Genomic DNA, 20,118 nt, shown 5'->3' with positions numbered 1-20,118 from the left:
ATGCGTTCTACTTTTTCCTGGGAGGGCTCAGCCACTGTTGGGAAACAGCCCTATTGTATAGAAATAACAATCAGAAAATGGTCAGTATTGTTTCCTCAACTGAGAAGCATGCTATTCTTCTTTAACTATCAGAGAATGAGGTCAAGGATTCCTTACCAACACTCTGAAATTGTTTACTTACAGCAATGGCAGGATAGAAAAAATGTGTGAGTGAGTCATGGTGTTCTTTAAACTGGTGTTATTGATATTTATATATTATCAGTGGATGAAATTACTGTGTATGATGTGAAAGGAGTGACCAGCAGTGGCAAACCCACTGAGAATTAACACCCAACTCTGCAGTTTGAGTTTCTGTGTGTCTTTTAGCTAATTGTTTTGGTTTCACAACGATACTGTTTTGGTTCAGCCTCACTGCTCTCATCTGTGTTGCTCCTACATGCAGCTGTTTTGAGTGAAAAAAGCTCTGATAAACCCACTGTACACTACTTGCCCAGCACCAGACAGCAGACAGATGAAATCAGTTACTTACTGGGGAACACACTGCAGCACTTAGCAGCTCTAGAGACAAACATTGCCCCGAGGAATTGGTGGAGACCAAACAGAGATAAAAGCAGAGTGAAAATTTGGACTTAGATTCAGGGCAGAAATATGTCTCCAAATGGATGCTAGTGTTGCTATATGTCTTCTCATTGATATTGTTCACTGCATCAGCTTATCAAGGTGATGATTTGTCAGTGTTTTGTTTGCAGTTTGTTGCAACAGCCCCTGTGGCCAAAAGACGTATAAATATTGGTCTAACTGCTCTTAAATGAACAGACTCTTATAGAGTATAAGGAGAACAGCATCTTATAGAGATGGCAACACCGGAAAATAATACAGTGGTTCAACAGCAAGCTGAAGGTTCATAGGTTCATATAAGGACAGTGCTGCTGACTTTAACACACTGGCAGCATCCCAGTCTGAAAGGAACTCTTGTGTCTCGTGGAGCTATTTAAATAGGCATTTTCTGCTATAACAGGTGTGGTTCCCTGATTGCACCGTGCACTCTTTAAAGTTGTAATCCTTAAGATTTCCGTCTCGCTTGATTTGGAAACACCCAGTTTAATACTACAGCACACACTCCTTCAGCAGCTTCTTTGTCAGCAAAACAAAAGAGCAGCTGGTGTTTCTGTTTACAGTGCAGCCAAACAAAGTCACATTGTTTTAATAAAGACGTCAGTCAAAAGTAATTGCAACTGTAGTCTGACTCCCTGCAATATTTGAAACTGATCTGCTGACAAAAAAAATGCTGAAAATAACCATGTGTTTTTTTTTTTGTTGTTGTTTGTTTGTTTGTTTTTTTGAGTAACCATTGCAGTCAACGCTAACCTCAGTGACAAACACATTGTGATTCCTGCGGCTGCTTCACAATAAAAACCTCTCTGTTTTTTCACACCAGCAGTTGGATGTCCATTTGCATTAGTAGCGCGCTAAAAAGTGAGGCTTAAATCGTGAAGTTATCAATATAGATAAAGATAAAATTTAGATTACATAGATGTGCTTTCTTGTGAATTCCTCATGGTTTAGTAGGCATCTAGATTCCAGCACAGGAATGTTGGACTCCCCCAACGACAAAAAACAAACAAACAAAAACCTAACAAATAGAGAGGCAATTACTGAATGTAAATACATTGAATAGCTAATGCAGAGACTGGACTGTTACTTCCCTTATGTAGAAGGTCAGAGGTCACACTCTAGAGTTTTTATACAGGAGCTTGAAACAGAGTCTTCCGGTACAGTCCTCTAAACACATTACCATGCTGTGCTAATTTGCATGCTTGTGTATAATAACCCACATATATCTGACTTTATATGATTTGACTATGGTGGAAAAGCACAGGTTTGTGCAGTAGAAACATAAAGAAGACATTATTCCCTTTCAGAGTGTTACCTTTTATTGTTCCCTGAATAATAGAATCTGTTTATTTAGTCTTGCCCCTGCTAAGAAGAAGCAGATGGGGTTGCAAATATCTCACTTTCCAGTCATAGCCCCACAAACAGCACCCACAAAAAAAATCCCTCCTTTTCCGTTTTTCTATAGAAGACTTTTCTCGCTACCTGACCTCAGTGCTGCTTGAAAATCCTAATATACAGCCCTTGTGGTGAAATGTTGGTTGGATGCATTGCAAGTCTGCGGTGTGTCTGTGTGTGTTTGTCTGTTTGTGTATTCATGTTTAGTTAGCAAGGCCCTCCAAGAAAGCGGATAATAGCGGCTGTGGTTGTCAGATGATGTTTCCGGCTGAAAGCTGTTAGAGGAGGGTTAGTGAACAGGACTTGTGACAGAAATGACAGTATTATATGCCAGCTTCCAACTGGGACACAAAGAGCCACTTCTCTGCTGCTCCGTCGAGTTCCTGTCCATTTCTGGCTCAAGTGTCTGAGGATGACCAAGGTTGTGCTTTTTTTTTTACTTTGCTTCTAAGCACAATCACCTCTTGCTTAGCTTATTATACATCCACTTGTATCAGTCTGTTGCCTGAGTTTTGTCTTTTCATTTTGGTTTTATTGCCTTTAGCTTTTATGTTTCTTACAAAAGGGTTCTGTCTGTAAACTCCAATTATCCTCCCTTTCTCTCCCTCAATCAGAGTTTTGGATATCGCACATGCATCTCCTTGCCAAGTAAACAACTTTGGCTGTGGTGTTGGCCTAGATTCACCGTCTTGCTCGAGCGATATGTGGTGCTTTGTTTGGGTTTTTTAGGAATGGTTTATGAATGCACTCACAGTTCAGTCATAGTTTATTCTCCCAAGTCTGTATATGCCAGTTTGCTATAAATGTTAAAAGGCAGGCAGTTTGGGTCTATTAAACTCTCAGAGACCACATGCGCTATTGAATTTGATATTAGACTGATATTATTAGACTCTGACTTGTACCTTATGATAATACTTAGGTTAGTCTGATTTAATCATTGGTTGCATCCAACCAGGATGGATAATATCTACATGAATGACCGGTGTCAGAGTTCAGGGATTGCCCGCTTATTAAAGGATATTTCCGCTCAGCATAATGAATTTGGCTGAATCCACCGGACAGGAAGCCTTTGCGACGATGTCAAATAATAGTCTCTATGTTTAAACTTTGACTATTTTGACTCTCTCCAAACCAATAAATAGTGAGGCTTGCCCTTAGTGTGCAGGGAGTCTGGGGCCTCAGAGAGCCTCTCTCTATGATGAGAGGGTCGTCTGAGGAACAAGAGCCAAGAAATAGGATTATTCCATTCAGTAAATGAGAACAGCGGATGGAGAGAGGAAGAAAGACAAGAGAGAGAGGAGGAGAGAGGACGGAAGGAAGTAAGAAAGAGTTTGCTCCTCTTGGTCTGGAACATTTAAGTTCCGCTTCCAATGTGTTTTTTAATTTGCTACTCTGAGATGAAAAAACAGCATCTTCTGGGAAAACAAGATCACAAAACAACATTAAAAATGTTTAAAATGCTGTTTAAACACCAGAACATTGTTGCACCAGCTGTTCAGTTCAAATTCAAACTTTGCTTAATTATTATGTGGAGACTGACATGTCACTAAATTAACACAAGAACACAGTATAATTCATATTTAGAGGCGAACTGTTAATAAATATGTGCACATATAAAGTGCCAGGTAGGTAGCTAACTAGCAGAACTAATGTTAGCTTGCCAGTATAGATTTACCTGTTTGGAATGCTGTGTGAGAGATTACAAAACATTATGCTAGTGACATTGGACTAAATGACTAGCAAAAGAGTGTCTGTTAGATTAGCATGATTTTATTACCTATCAATCTAAACTGCATAACTTCCTCAGCATATACATGTAAACTGGTAAGTTTTTAAGTTACGTTTAAAAAATATTCTAATGCGTTTGAGTCAGCCTTATAAAGTGTAAATTTAAATAGCATTGGCAGTTAAGTTTAATATATTGTATAACTGTCATTTTTGGAAGTGATTCAAAGGGAACACTTAAAATGTTCCCTGTCAACCAATTTACTGAAGTCCTGACTAGCTACTAGTCACTAAGACATTTCCTGAAATGTTAATGGAATAGTTTGACATTTTGGGAAATCTGCCAATTCACTGTGGATATAACACGTTATTTCACATGTCCCCTACAAATATGAGGCTGGTAATGTGACATCTCATCTCACTCTTGGCAAGAAAGTGAATAAATGTTTCCTTTAAAAGTACACCTGGATGTAGTGAATAAGGAGTTTTGAACTAGGTAGTAGTTACAAAGAACTTAGAAGGACTTTACAAACAGCCTTAGTAATGGATTTACAGTTAAGCTGGTGCCACTCAATCCTGAGTTAGATTGAAAGAGAGGTGTAGGGGAGCTGGACATTTGTCCTCTCAATATGATCTGGGAGGTGATATTAAAGGGACATTTCTTTTAGTGTGATGTCCGGCCAAGTAGAGTGGTTTAATTTGCCCAGTTTTTAAGATATCCACTTGTAAAATTTTGCTTCCTTCCCACTGCAATGGAGGTGTTTGAATGATTGTTTGCAGTGCACACAAAATATTCTAAAAGCATTTCCTGCCTTTCTAGAAACTATGCGTTATCCACATAATATGTACATGGAGGATTTTTTGTGCATAGAATGTACCCTGGCAACTGCAGGAGTATAAGTAATAGTGTAACAGGGTTTCTAGGACAGTATATACAAGGGATGATTTATAGGTTTGTGGCCTGAGGTAGAAGGAGATAAACTGCTCTTAGTACATGTGCATGCCGTTCAGCTCTTTGAGTGATTATGCAGAAAATTTGAAGTTAATAACTTTTGTGGTATTTGTGTTTTGGGCAATTGAAAATTGCAAGTCAGCGATGTCTGAGAAAGTGGTCCACAGCAGCAATGACATCATCATCACTGTCAAAATGGCAACCACCGAGCTCCTTCCTTCATCTTGGGGGAGAGATGATAGGCTTACGAGTGCCACATCAGGTGATTAGGGCGGATGTTAGGTGAGTTCAAATTCACATTCGGCAGATGACAGCACAAAGACCCATGTTTTTTTTTCAGTACTGACTTGAAATTTTCAATTATCTGAAACAGAAACACCACAAAAGTTATTAACTTAAAACTTTCTGCATAATCACTCAAAGAACCGAACCGCACATGCATGTAAAAAGAGCTGTTTAACTCATCTCCTTCTACCTTAGGCCATGAACTTATCAATCACCTGATGTACTTTCAGTCTCCAGTCTTCTCTCTCTTGTACTCTGGGCCCAAGTTTTAGCCTGCTCAATCACAAAGCCTAGCTCGACATTATTGTTGTCACCAGGCCCACTTTTCCTTTCGAGGGATGGGAAGCATTCCACTGCATGTTGCAGCTGCCGCAGCTGGAAAAAGAGCACAGTGTTATAGTAAATAGTAGTAGTAATATTTTGCCTTGAGAAGCAGAGGGGGTAGAAATCAAAATGAAATACGTCTGTGTTTGTTTATTGGTATTTGTCTGTGGTATGATTTTAGTCTCTTACACGAAAAAGGTCAAAAGAATAACGCAAAGTTTAAATCTGTGAGCCGAGTGTTGGCCCTCAGAGATGGGATGAAAAAGCATGCACACAGTGACATAGAACTTAAACAAGCTCAGCATCTTAACCCAGAATAAACAGATACATCAGCAAAATACACAAGACTGTATTTTATTTTTTAGCTACTAGAATACAAAGCTGCTGTGTGTGTGTGTGTGTGTGTGTGTGTGTGTTTTTCGTCTGTGAGTTCTTTGTGAGTGCACATATTTCTATCTGACAAAACAGACTAAACATAATCCTAGGCCTGGACATATGACCCATAGCTCACTCCAGATTTTTCTCTTCCTTTCCCTCCTCTGTCATTTTATTGGCTCCTCTGTGGATTCAGTATAAGCAGTGACATACAGAATTGTTGAGCACAGAGCCATATAATCAGAGAGGGTTTGTGTTTTAAGACAGGCAGATCGGCCGACAGCCTGCCCTCTTCGCCTCTGGTAAAATGTCTCTGCTTGTGCTTCAACACTCCCTTTGATGAGGAGGTGTTGAAGTCTAATATCAACATTAATTACATGTCATTTTAGATCTTTGACAAGCTTCCTACAATGGTAGTTTGGTGGTAAAATTAAATGAGTCAAACAACACAAGGGGCTAAAAGACAGAAGGGGGTGGGGGGGGGTAGGGGGGGCTTTTATCGTGCAGAAAGGTTCCTTTGTGCAAGAAACAATCCTATTATAGGTTTGTTTTTTTGACAGCTCAGGTCGGGGGACGTGTCTGGACAATGAACCTCTGAAACGAGACTTCCTGTACCCAACAGTGGCCCCGGGGCAGGTGTACGATGCAGATGAGCAGTGTCGCTTCCAGTACGGAGCCTCCTCACGCCAGTGCAAGTATGGGGTAAGAAACCAGCATCTTTCTCGCCGCTCTGCTAGTTAGTTTTCCAGCTCACAGTCTCTCAGTTTCAGACTGGAACATGGTGTAGTCAAAGACATCTCATACCCACACTGGACTAGACTTTACTCTGAAAAGGAGTGTAACAGTATAAACAAATGTATACATTATTTGCATATGAACAGATATGAATTGTTGAACTGAACTCCCACATCATTCATAAAGTGGTGTCAGCATCTCCATCAAGAATAAACGTCCATATGTGTGTTTAGAACAACAGACAATTCACCTGCAACTGCTTTCTTTATAGAATACTTAAGTCTCATTTTTCAAACAGTCTTGCCAGACGTTTTCCTGTGGATTTACTTCTTTTCTTTGTCTCATGTGATAAAAAATTGGAGTATCTCTGGGTTTTGGAAAGTTGGTTGGACTTTGAAAACATCACCTTGGCTGTTAGGAAATGTATTATTACAATTTTTCACAATTTTCTGACATTCTATAACTAAACAATTTCATGATTAATCAAGAAAATAATCGTCAAATTAAATGATAATAAAAAGAAGTTAGTTTCAGCCCTGGAAGTCATTGAAAAATAAGTTCTAATCTTGGCTAGTAATCAGATCATAATCATCAGATTCATACTTTTTCTTCAGTGTCAGTGAAATCCAGTTGTTCACGCATCATGGTTCGTCTTCTGTTTTCACCATATTTGTTAGGTTGTGCAGGATTAAGCTTGACTGATGCTCTTCAGATGTTATTTTTACCTGACCTCACAGTGAATGGGGAAACTGACCAACTGAAGAAGGGACCGTCTCAAAAAAATAGTTTGTCAAATTTGTGTTAGCAGCCCTAATAAGCTGTTATTGCTCATTTTTTTCAAGAGCTTTCTTAATTTTTATCATCAACAGACTGATTTTACATTTATCTTGACCTACTACGATTATATACAAAAGCTTTTTTAAATTAAAATCTTGCAGGCTTGTATTTTTCCCACTTCCAGTATTTATTCTCACCTAGGACAGTTACACTCACTTTACACTTTGAAGGTGGAGTTCAAATACAAACCCTGTTTTATTATTTGATTAAATTAGGTAAATAGTTAAAACATTATGTAACTTTATATATATTGTTGATAGCTAATCTTCTGTATGAGGACAATAAATGGCAGTATAGAAAACAGTTTAACAGTTTAAGTTCAGCTCTATACTTGACAAAAAAATTATTCCACTGCCTTTAATGCAATGAGATATACAGATTTAATATTTGCGAAAAAGAGATCACAGGTGTTGGATCAGCATTTATCCTGAGCTGCGGCGTCAGAGTTAGTATTGAAAGATGTTTTCAGTACTGTTGAAGTTGGATTGATGCATCCCTAATTTAAAGATACGTACATGATGAAAGCATGTTCAGTCCCCTGTGGGAAATGCTAATGATAATAATAACAGTTTTCTTCAAGTTTATATTTCCTAGTTGAAATCAGAAGGAGGTAAAACATGCCAGGAGGGTAATTGTTTTATTATTGTCTGACAACTAGAGCTGGTTTGGAGGTGTCTTTCCACACACTGACTTATTCTTCCTTTTAATCTATAAATGTCCCAGACAAAGAGATGAAGGATTGAAGTCAACACTCCCCTCATCCGTTCTTCTCTTCTTTTTTTTTTTTTTTTGCCTGTAATGATAATGATTCGCGTAATGAAAAAACCTGAGCACATAAATGACACAGGCAGCGAAAGACAAGCAAGAACCACACGCTAAAATGAGCAGTTGAAAGGAATCCTCAAAGATTTAATGAACAATAACGTGATATTGTTTAGCATTACATAAATATTTGGGCACATGATGGAAAAAAAAGGGGGGGCAGAGATTAGCTGAGATCATATAGTTATTTCATTTCACTGAAAGAAATATCTGACAGCAGATTATAACAGGCCCCAAATCAAGCCCTGTTATTTTGGCTCCTAAGCTCATAATTGTGGTTTTAGATCAGCATGAAAGACACACATTTATGAGATTTATGAGTGGATTGGGTTCCAGCAGTGATTCAACAGAGCTAGATTGGAGTTTTTCATCTGACAATCAGATCTATTTCATACAGCCATCTGTGAAAGAGATGCCCTCTGCGACTGCTCACAGGACAGGCATGACCACAGAAATGGATAAAAGGTCTAATGAATGGAAGAGTGTGGTTTCTGGAGCTAATGCTCAGCCGTAACCTATTGAACTGTTCCACATTTAGATGAGTATTTTGTGTATTTTCTAATCATCCTGTACTGCAAAAAAATACAGAGGAGCAGTGATGGGAAAGGCGGAGAACTCTAGCCAGAATATATAAAAGTTTATCTCTAATATAATATCTATAAATAATGTCAAACAGTCATAATGTAGTCTTAATATTTCACTGGTAAAACATGTTGCTTAAGACACCATTCCTTTGGCTTAGAGTGCAAGATAACGGAATGATTTGTACGGTTTTCAACCACAACAGACTTAAATTCTGGCCACAAATCTACACCATATTCATTCATCTTTAGGACAGGGTAGAGATTTACCACCATATATGACCTGCTGTGTCCTGTTCAGCTGGTGTGAAAAGCAGTGTAGAACCGTGGTTCTCAACCTGGGGGTCCAGACCCCACAAACAGTCGTTTGATGACTACAAGAGTTGAACTTAAGAAAAATGTGCAATTTAAATAAAACTGTTTTTTATTTTTAGACTTTTTAAGAATTATTTGCTCATTCTTGTGAAATACTGAAAAGTTAAATGAGGTTTTGGGCAGCTTGTGTTACTTTGGGCTTGTGTAACATCTGGCTTTCCTTGAACAATAAGTTATTCTTATCGCTTTACTCCAATGAGTATGACTGAGATTCACAAGGGATGTATGCTTGACACACAGTGAATGATAACTGCTGAGTAACAACCCAAATAATATTTCAGGTCATTACATCTACATCATGCTAGCTGCAGGACTCTGGGGATGCCAATGCCTGTGTGTCACTTGGACACTTTGGTTCAGACTGAAATATCTCAATAACTTTGTCATGGATTGACATGAAATTTATTGCAAACATTCACAGTCCCCAGAGGATAAATCCTAAGGGTACTGATGCTCCCCTGACTTTTCATCTTGCGCCACCGTGGTGATACTCTGACTTTTCATTTGGTGCCAGTTTTAATTTGTCCAACACTTAAGTTTATGACCAGAATACCTACATAACTAATTCACATCAGCCTCAGCTCTACTTTATGTTCAGTGCTACTTAGCAAATGTTAGCATGCTAATGCACTAAACTAAAATGGGGAACAGGGTAAACATTAAACCTGTAAAACATCAATGTGTTACCATTGTCATGGTGAGTATGTTAGCCTGCTGATGTTAGCTTGCAGCTATTTTGTCATACATCTATGATACTAGTGTATGTGTGTGTGTGTGTGTGTATATATATATAAAAGGACTACTTTTATGACAACTAAGGCTCTGATTAGACCACTTTGTGTCATTCAGATCTGGTAAAAGGCAGATCAATCTCAAGGAAGGAAAATAAACCACTCTTCAATTGAACTTCTCATAAATCAAACCAAAATATATGTTGTCTTGTATTCAGGGGTCATTACCAGAGTAGGTTGGGAATCATTCATGTCGAGCAATTTAACAGCAATATTTCACTGAATATGACCCATGACGCCTAAAGGGGGGTTCAAATAAATTCAAAGATTTAAAGATCCTTGAGCCGCAAGGGTACCACAGACTTTGAATCACAGCATGAGACTTTGTCAGTGGTGGGAAAAATAACACAGACATCAAGAGATGAAATTAGTGTCATTTATGGCAATAATTTGTTTTTAAGTGACTACTTCCCACTTCTCAGTTAGACTCTGAGCTTGTGCTCCAAGCTCCCAGGCATGCTGTATTAGTGTTTTGCAAACCTGAGTGACACCGGAAGCTGAAGGTATGAAAAACAAACAATCTTTGATGGCTATATTAGCGAGGCCCTTGCTGAATGCCCCTGCCCTTTTTATCGCCAGCTTGTTCTCTCTTAGCGTAAATCCATCAGGCCCACATCCATGTTCGTTAAGGCCTGGGCTGCTGACCTTTTAGCGGGGCCGAGATAGTGAATGGAGCAGTGGGGCGGCTTATTGAAACCAGCTGGCAGAGGGGAGTCGCTGCAACCAGAGAGTGGCAGTTTGCCGCTTTATTTAATCTGGATAGGCTCAGGGAGCTGCAGGGCCGTGGCATATTTACTGACCCTGGGGGTCAGAATCTATGCGTGGGATCATAACTCTTTTTCATGGGCCTGCTCCTCTGCCGTACACAATTGTCCTGTAAAAGCCTTTGAAGTCGAGACGTGAGGAGACCTAGTTCAGTTTAATGGGAAATCTAATGCAAGGTTGTGCAGAGCTGTCCTTGTAACATGTGTTCGCTTTATGGTTTTATTTATTTGGGGGCAACTTAGTGCTGTCTTCCCACTATCTCTCTCTCTCTCACACACACTCCATTCCTTTAGTAATCTGAGTATATTCTCCTCATGTCCCAGACTGAGGAATGAGAAGGAGAAGACAGAGATATGATGTTTATTCAGACCACTCAGTAATACTAAAGATATTTGTTAGGCCTACAAGTCGTCTTTATCTAAGACTTGGGAGGCCTATTGCTCACTCTTGATTTCCCCTAAGAAGTAGAAATGGGATTTCTTGAACTGATGTCACGGTCCCGTGTGGTCCTGAAGTGAACGTGAGCAAACGTTAGTCATGGTGTTGATCCAGCTGACTCTTCATTTCTCATAAGAGAACATTAAGAGCACCCAGTGACCCTTGGCATATTGCTCAAGATTCGCTATGATACAAAGCATATGGGCTCTTGAAGTTAGATGCCTCTCAGCAGTCTTGATGTGGTCTCATCAAGTTCTCTCGTCCTCTGATTTGGTCTGGAATCGTGTAGATTTGTATTTCCATGCTGTCTGTGTTGTTTTTTATTTGTCTCACAGCTGTCAGAGTGGAGAAGAAAAACACTGAAAGGAAAACCACCAAAGGCTACTGATAAATCATTCTCACCCTTATTCAGCAATCCACCACCCCCCAGTCTGCTGAACTGATTTATTCTGACCAACTTGCTTTTGCCTTCTTTCCTAGGAAGTGTGTAGAGAGCTCTGGTGCCTTAGCAAAAGCAACCGCTGTGTAACAAACAGTATTCCTGCGGCAGAGGGGACTCTGTGCCAGACTGGCAGCATTGAGAAGGGGGTAAGTCATCAAATGTTTCTCATACATTTAAAGGTTCACTCCAAGAAAAGAAAAGAAAAGAAAAGAAAAGAAAAACTCGCAAGCTATTTTCTCACTTACACCAAGCCTTCAGTTTGATCTCCGCTACACACCTGTGCATTGTGCACTGTTGTGACACTATCATGGTGACAAAATCTGTCCACAGACATACATATAAACACCTGCTGGTGTAGTCAAAGCCACCTCTGTGGTAGTTCCCACTACAGTACAGGTGTCTTACCAGTGACAACACACCATGATGGCACACCGTCTCACCTGCGTTGTTAGATCAGAAGGAGGAGGTAGGAATGAATGAATTAGACCTCAACCACTTTCTTTGGAAATGAGTTTTTGCCAGCTGACAGTAAAACACACGCGTCTGACCCATGATATTACTCTGCTAACTACTATACCTGCAAATTTTGATGTGTAATTATGAGCCCATTTTTGTTTTACTTTTGGATATTTTAACCTCTAGTATTATATACTATATTTTACTGTGCCTTAAAGAGTTGATTAAAGTTGAACCCTGTACAAAAGCTTTTCGTAGCCTCTGTGAGTGAATCCATTGATCACAGCAAATCCATCGACATGAACTGATTTCAGTCCAAGGTTTGGCCCAAATTAATGCTGGTGTGATCAGGCCTTTACTCTGGATAATCCACAGACGTTGTGGGACATAGTTTGAAAGAGATGCTGCTATTGAATGTTTTAATGCAGTGAACACAATAAAAATGAAATAGAAATAAATGTATTTGAGGGATAGAAAAAAAATCACAAATTAAACTAAAATGATTAGCATGGCTGGGTACTGCCAGAGATATCGTATGTGTTTTTATAATTTGGTTGGAACTGACCCTTTAACCATTGCACATCATTACCTGGTGATGTGAAATGAGTGCTCTCCTCTGTGTGCAGCAGTCACTCTCATCTTCTGGTACCTCGCTGCCTCAGCTTGCATCTGTTCCACTCTGGGAAGGGGTACCGTTCCCTGAGTGTGCACTCATGCAATTGGTTCTACCACACACACACACACACACATGCACACACACGCAAGCAGGCCAGGCTTTAGGTCATCAGCCCACTGTTGATGCCAGCCAGGTTAGGGGAGACAGTTTTAACACGGATTATGGCAGCCATTGTCACTGGATGGTCCGAGGTCTAAAAGGGAAGAATAGGAGAGTGTCACGAGCTGTCACCCGTGATTACCATTAGCTCAGTGGAGCCTTTGAGGGCCGGGGCCCACGGACAGGGTCCTGGACAACACAGGGGGCCCCAGGTTGAGCCTGGGGGGCTTTGGAACAGCTTTTGGAGCAGCTTTAGGAGAGCCAGTGGCATACCCTGTCTGCCCCTGCCGGGGACAGCTTCAAAGGAATATGAATGTCAGCCATTTCTCACCCAGCGTGTAATGGAGAGAGGCCCTTCCAACAGAAGCAGGGAGAGAGGGAGGCAGAGAATGGGGGAGGGGGCAGGGGGAGGTGGGAGAGAGGCAGAAACTGACCAACAGAGAGAAGATTTTTTGTGTTTTAACTGTGTTCAAATGGACTCCCAGATAGATACTCCAAGGTTGGTGCAGAAAGCAGACTTCACCTTCCTCCCTTCTGTGTCCTCATCTCTCCGTCCTTCTTCCCATCTCTCCATCTCCTCTCTTCCATCGCTAATCTTGTTTAGACAGTGTCTCAGGACGTGAATGAGTAATTCAGACAAAGAGGACAGTGGCCCAACGTAGCCCTCACCTTGACTGTCCCAGTCTCTCTGGGTTCTTAACCTACTGACACAGTTGGAGAGACAAAGGGCTGTCGCTGATCCCCTCTTCCCTCTGGTTCTCTGAACAGCTTAGCACAAGGCTTAAAACACCCCTGACACATTGGACAGTACTTTCCATCCCTCACCTACCTCTGAAACCACCCCATAGTACACTGGAAACATGGTTTTATTTACCTGAGTAAAAGTAGCATTACCAAAGTAGAAAAATACTCCTTTGCAAGTATTGAAAATCTTCTCTATCTTAAGTACAGTTTTAACATCAAAACATTTTTGAAGTGATAAGTAACTACAGCTGTCAGTTAAACATAGTGGAGTAAACATAGTAAATTCTCAATATACTGTATCGCTGCGCTGTCTAACGATTATTTTTAATTTGCTTGTGATTTTCTCCATTAATAATTTAATCTATGAAGAATCAGGAATCAGTTTTGTTTGCCCAATAGTCCAAAACACAGATATTCAGTTTCATATAAGACAAAGAAAATAGGGACATCTTCATTTATGAGAGGACTGATTTTTTTATTTTATTTATTTATTTATTTTTGCCATTTTTGCATAAAAAATACATTAATATTCTTCTATCTATTAATTGAATGTAACAGAATGAATTAGCATTCTTGCTTGTAGCAACATCAACATGGAAGTGTAATGATAACAATTCTGTTGCTAACATTCAAGTCCTTTTAAAATACTACATATATGCAGAGCTGGAGTAACAACATGGTTAGCCTATCTTAGCACAAATACCAAAGTTCAAAAATATGCCTTCCAACTCTGAAGCTATCTTCCTTATGTGTGTTCTCTGTTTAGCCTGTACATGAACAGACATGTAAAAACAACAAATGAGTTACTTTGGAGTTTTTTCTTGACTAATCAGAATTCATCCATCTGTATAGCACTTTAGTGCAGTGTCTCCAGCTATAGTGGAGATTACACTGAGCGCTGGTTTTGGTTTTGGGCTCTGTACAGGGGTGATAGTATCAAACTTGACACTGTGCTTGGCTGTTGCTCACCAAGAAATAGTTATGGCACATTAACTCCCCCTTAAAACCACAAATTGTTGTTTTTACATGTAAACTAATAAAATTCAACATGTTAATAAATCAGCTGTAGAGTTTTATTTGTTTTTGAACTTTGGACAGATTCAGGTTGGCTGTTACCTCCTGCTTTCAGTCTTTAACCTAAGCTAGGCTAAACACATCCTCACCCACCTACTTAAAAACAGAAGTAAATGTCAAATACTGAGCGATGCTAATTGCAAAATACCTATTGTAATAGCAGCACAAGTGGAGAGCAGTCACAAAGTCAGTTAACTGACTCAGTAATATTTGTAACACAGCAATATTTACCTGTTTCTTTACTAGAATTAACGTTAGTCACTATAGGTCACTATTCATATTAAGCTAAGTAAGGCTGTAGTGCATGAATTCAACATTTTTAAGAGGTAGATTGCGTTATTTCTTAGTCTTGCTGTATTGAGACAGATTAAATTGACATCACTCTCCTCATTTTGCTCTCAGAAAGAAAGCAAATAAGCATTTGATCGATAAGCAGGACACAGCTGAATTGAGTCACATAAACAGTTCAACAGTATAATATAGCTAAACAAGGAGGAAACCAGGACAGCAATAACAAAATGGAAAATGACAGGTAGGAGAGAGGAAATAACAGGACAAATGCGGAAATGAAATTACAGGGTGGGTAATAGTGTAATCACGAGTTACTCTGTGTTTTTAAACAGAGGGAGAGAGAATGTGCTATTGAAGGAAAACAATCAGTCAGGTTTTGTATAGTCTACATTTCACTATATACAGATGCACATGAATTTATAGTGAATTCATAACTGTTGGAAAACTGGTAAAACTGACACCTAAGTATTCTGTGGCTGTTGTATTAAGTTGCATGTTATTTCGAGTCTCCCCTCGACTGAAGATTCTTCAATAGTCCTTAATGTATCTCAGTGTTTTTGTTTTTGTGATTCACTCCCTCTGCATAATAACCAAAGTTTCCCCGTCCTCTGTCTGTGTTTCTGCTCCTCCCCGGCCAGTGGTGCTACCAGGGGGAGTGCGTTGCATTCGGAACCTGGCCTCAGAGTGTGGACGGAGGCTGGGGGCCCTGGTCCCTGTGGGGGGAGTGCAGCAGGACCTGTGGGGGCGGTGTATCCTCCTCCATGAGGCACTGTGACAGCCCAGCGTAAGTAGGCAAAGTAAGCCACAGCAAGCTGAACACACACATCCAGGTCCTGCCTACAGGTGTGTGTTTGTGTGTATGTGCACATGTGTAAGCTGTGTGGATGTGTGTCGTATCTGAGTGGGAGTAGTGATAATAGATAATTAGATTGTCTTGTAGGCAAATTAGTAGTGAAACATTTACAGGGGTAAATGTATCCTTGCAGCCTTTGTAGTGTGTTCTTAAAAGCTCAATGTGATGGCAGTAACCTTTGATTTTCACTTTTTTTTTTTATATTGACAAAGCTTTTAATGTAATCTATGACCCATCAAAACTGCCTATTCTGATCTATGGTGTAATGGACAGTGCAGTGGTGAAAAATTATAAAGCCAAACAAACTATTTCATATGTCTTGATCTAAGCACCAGGCAGGACAGTCAGTCTATCACACAGGGCTTTAAAGGCCCCATCAAAAGGTCACTACTTAAAGTGAATGTGCCAGCCAGAGGTCACTCATAAGTGTAAACCAACAGGCTTTTAGTTATAGAGAGTAAAGGAGATATAAAGGCACTTGATAGAATGGGTAGAAAGCATTAATTATGTTTTGGTTGGGCTTGATGGACTTTTTTTGTTTTTTACAGAGGGTTGAACCCATTTCACGAGGCCTTTAAAGTAAGATTATGTAACTTTTGAAAGAAGAAATAACTCACAAGTTGAAAGTCAAACTCATGACCAATAAAACACACACATGTTCAGGCCACATACACACACACTCACATACACACTAAGGGTTTTTTTTTTTTTATGCTACAGCCTTTTTAGACTTGTGTGACCCGTAGCTTATGGTTAACTACGTTAGCTACTGTTAGCAAGATGTAATAGATAAACATTTCATACTATACTTTCCCACCGGATGTAAACAATATTTTTATAATAACAATTAAATCCATCCATTATCTATACCACTTATCTGTTAAGGGTCGAGGGGAGGCTGTAACCTATTACCATACCAAATGTAAATGCGAGCAAAGGGGAGAAAAGCCCTGGGTGGATCTGAGGTGGAAAAAGAAAGGGGCGATGAGTCGTACCTGTCAGTCAAGGCTAGCGCATCCCAAAACATCATTCTCTTTAAGCCTTAATAACCTAAAATCATGACAAAGACAAGTGTTATGCCATATTAGCTGTCATTATCATAACTTCTGTTGCAGAAAATATCATCTTTGAGAGTTTTCTTGGAGCAATTATAACAATATTACAATGAATATTAAGACACTTGTTCACTAGCTTCAGTTTTCATCCATGGTGAGTGCTGCTAGGTCAGTCTTTACCCTCCTGCAGATTGAGATGGACTCTGTGATGGGCCATGTGCAACCAGTTAAGGCACAGCTCATTCTCTACTGTAGATTGTAGTGCAGCGTAGTTTTGTTTTAAGGCCTCCCACGTGTCCTCACAAGACAAATCATTGCCCAGTGTGTCTTCGTCTGGCAGCTAGACGTCTGGGATCTTTATCCGTCTTTGCATTCTTTCGCTTTGGAGGCTAGATATTACGTCAAACACGTCATGGGAAGACAGGAGAAAGAGCCAAGGTGAAGTAGAGGGAAGGAAAAAAAGGGGAAGGAGGGAAGACAGGGAAGAGGAGAAGGCACCGACATAATGTGGAACACCTGTGTAAGGTGATCGCTGCCGCTCAGGCATCGGTGCAAAGAGGAGGGAGGCAGAGAAAACACAGTCAGACCAGCCTTTAACACATTCATTAGAGTCTGTCTCAGAGTTTTTTTTTTGCAGCAAAGTGGAAATAGTCATGGAGGAAAGGGAGGCTAATGAAGGTTAGAGGAAAGCAGGAGACGATAAGAGCAGAAAAACAAACCCTTGAGAGATGTAGTAGATGTGAAGTGAAGAGCCGACAAGGAAAAAAAGTGAGTAGAGAATCGTTCTGAGGTTACACACTTTAGTCTCTCTCCCAATTCTAAATGTCATGTCACACTTAAGAGCTCTTAGAGCAGCTTGGATTTCATGAATGAATCATTGGCACACATGCTCAGCAAAGCAGCAAATGCAGACAGACTTCTGGCAGAGATTTTTTGAGGCCTGTTTCACGATCCACCATCACTAAACCTTTCCCAATATACTCACTAGATCCCAGAGATTATTTCTGTAAAGAATCTGTGATATGTGAATTTATGGTGCTTGATGTGATGTGTTGAAGATGCCCTCTTACTTTTCATTTCCCTGCTCATTCAATTCTCTTGTGTCTCTCAGTCCATCCGGAGGAGGCAAGTACTGTCTTGGAGAGAGGAAACGCTACAGATCCTGTAACACTGACGTGAGTTTCTTAATTTCTTTGTTTTACTCTGTCTGCTTTGTGTTGAGAGAAAGGTCTACAACTGCAAGGGCATAACATCCACTGGGGATAGGGATCACCTTTGTTTTCTTGCTAAAGCCTCTGAGGACATTGTTCTTACTGTTCAGCCAACATATTCCTAATGAGAAGATCTAAGTCACTCATCTAAATCTCCTTCAAGTATTATTGTATGCTCACAGCAATGAGCTTAATGAGTACAGCGAGTTCTTACTGGACTTTTGTTGCCCCGGGTCTTGCTACTAAGGGTACATAAAGGCAACCCTACCTTACTGACCTTACACGTTCTAGCATTCTCCAACTTAAGGTGCTTTTCTACTAGCACCTACTCAGCTCTACTCAACTCTACTTGTTTTTTAGGGTTTTCCATTAGGTGGTAGTACCTGGTACCGGGTACTTTTTAGTACCTACTCGGCCAGGGTTCCAAGCGAGTTGAGTTGAGCCAAAAATGTGACGTCAACAAACTGCAGGCCACTGATTGGCCAGGAGTGACATCACCGGATGAGTCATGAGAGCGACTCCTTCATACAAATGATGTCACAGGAGTTTCGGGCCGCCTTGCTATGATGACCCCACCCGAGCGAGTAGTGCTAAAACTGTGTAATGGAAAAGCAGGCATTAGTCTGTCCTCTAACTTCCTGTCTACACTGGAAGTGAGAATGTGCATATATTAGGCTGTGTGAACTGATCAGGGCCGTGATTTTTGAATTATTATATTTACTATAGCCATCAATAGTAACCAGAAGTTAGGAGACAAAACTGCTGGAGCTTGTTAGGGCAGTATATCACCTGAAATAAAACCTTGGAGACACTAGTCAGAGCTGAGGACACATTTAATTTATTTTTTAATGAAGAATGAATATAGTACTTATAGTAGACTTTAAGTAGGGTTACAGTACAGAGGTTAAAATAACCATTTTTACACAGACACACAAACACACACACACGTCTGAAACCAAACATACACTCTTGTACAGCTGACACAGAGACTAAACTGTCCTCTTGATGCTCTGCTCTGGTTTGTAAAGGGATTGAGACAGTTGGTCTGTCGAGGCATTCTGACCTGGGATGGATTTGGCCTGTCACAGCAAGACTGCTGAACCTCCTCCTTACTGCTCTTCGCTTCTACTGCAGAACATGTTATCTTAGGAAAGGCTTTACAAGGAACACAGAGATCAGCTAGCGGCATCACGCCGCCGTTAAGCTTTCTGACATGTTTTCTTCCTGGAGCGCGGGAGAGACGATGATAAAAATGCACAGGCTGTGATTCAATATCCCCCTTGTGACTATGGGTTTATTTGTCTCTTTGTCACTTTCTAGTTCATATATTGTTTGTGACACTTCACTTGAGTCGATGATGATGACCGTTTCAGAGTCTATTTCATGAAAAGCAATTCACAGACCTTTTTTTTTTCTTGAGGTCTGGAGCAATGCTTTAAACAAATATTTAACATGGCTGCAAGTCGAGATCTCTGTTCAACTATTTCTAGGTGGCCTTTTTTTCACAAGGTGAAAATTGAAATAGTTAGGGCCCTGGTGGACATTTAACCGCAAGTCTTAAAAATAACAGCTGAGAGCAAGCACTGAGTGTTTTCTTTGGAAAACAAACAACACCCCTAACCGCTATTTCATCACACTGACCACACCTTGTCCAGGGAAATGCATGTGTGTGTATGTGAGAGCACCAGATGTAGATACAATGACACATACTCTCTCTCTCTCTTGCAGACACACACACACACGCACGTACACGCACTCCAGCACATGCACATACATAGATTGATGTTTATATCCCAGCTATTTTTACACAGATCACTGGTCAGATATTATTTGTTAATGGTGCCTCCCTCTCTTCCTGTTACTACTGTGTTTGCCCTGTGGGAAGTTGCTTTATATTATAAGGCTGCTACCATTAGCATAGTGCTTCATGTCTGAGTTACTGAAGAAGATATTGTCTTCTGCTGGGATGAAAACACTTAGGGCTTCATATATGCAGGTCATAACTGACATTAAAGGAGCATGCCAACAGTTTAGTATTGTACTTCCATAAAGTTGGGGGGCTTCAGAGAGAGAGATGGAAGCCATGCTATAGTGTAGTCATGTAGTGCTAGCTAGTTAAGGGATCACCAAAATGATCCAGGATTATACAGCAGTGGACAGAAATGTCTGTGCCAGATTTCATGACAGTCCATCCATTTATTG

General features: G+C 40.2%; 1 protein-coding gene across 1 annotated transcript in view; it reads left to right on the top strand.

Annotated features, from left to right (window-relative positions):
- The window catches only part of adamts6 (ADAM metallopeptidase with thrombospondin type 1 motif, 6), a 66,235-nt gene that overhangs the window by 18,613 nt on the left and 27,504 nt on the right, over positions 1–20,118 (top strand). The window contains exons 11-14 of the mRNA XM_018662286.2: positions 6,232–6,373; positions 11,496–11,603; positions 15,436–15,581; positions 17,817–17,880. Coding sequence (XP_018517802.1) covers positions 6,232–6,373; positions 11,496–11,603; positions 15,436–15,581; positions 17,817–17,880 — 460 coding nt within the window. The remainder of the gene's footprint in view (positions 1–6,231; positions 6,374–11,495; positions 11,604–15,435; positions 15,582–17,816; positions 17,881–20,118) is intronic.

The sequence above is a fragment of the Lates calcarifer genome, linkage group LG9 (assembly GCF_001640805.2).
Source record: "Lates calcarifer isolate ASB-BC8 linkage group LG9, TLL_Latcal_v3, whole genome shotgun sequence".
Classification (NCBI taxonomy): domain Eukaryota; kingdom Metazoa; phylum Chordata; class Actinopteri; family Centropomidae; genus Lates; species Lates calcarifer.
Note: the sequence above shows the minus strand (reverse complement) of the source record. Positions and strands in the feature narration are given on the sequence as shown.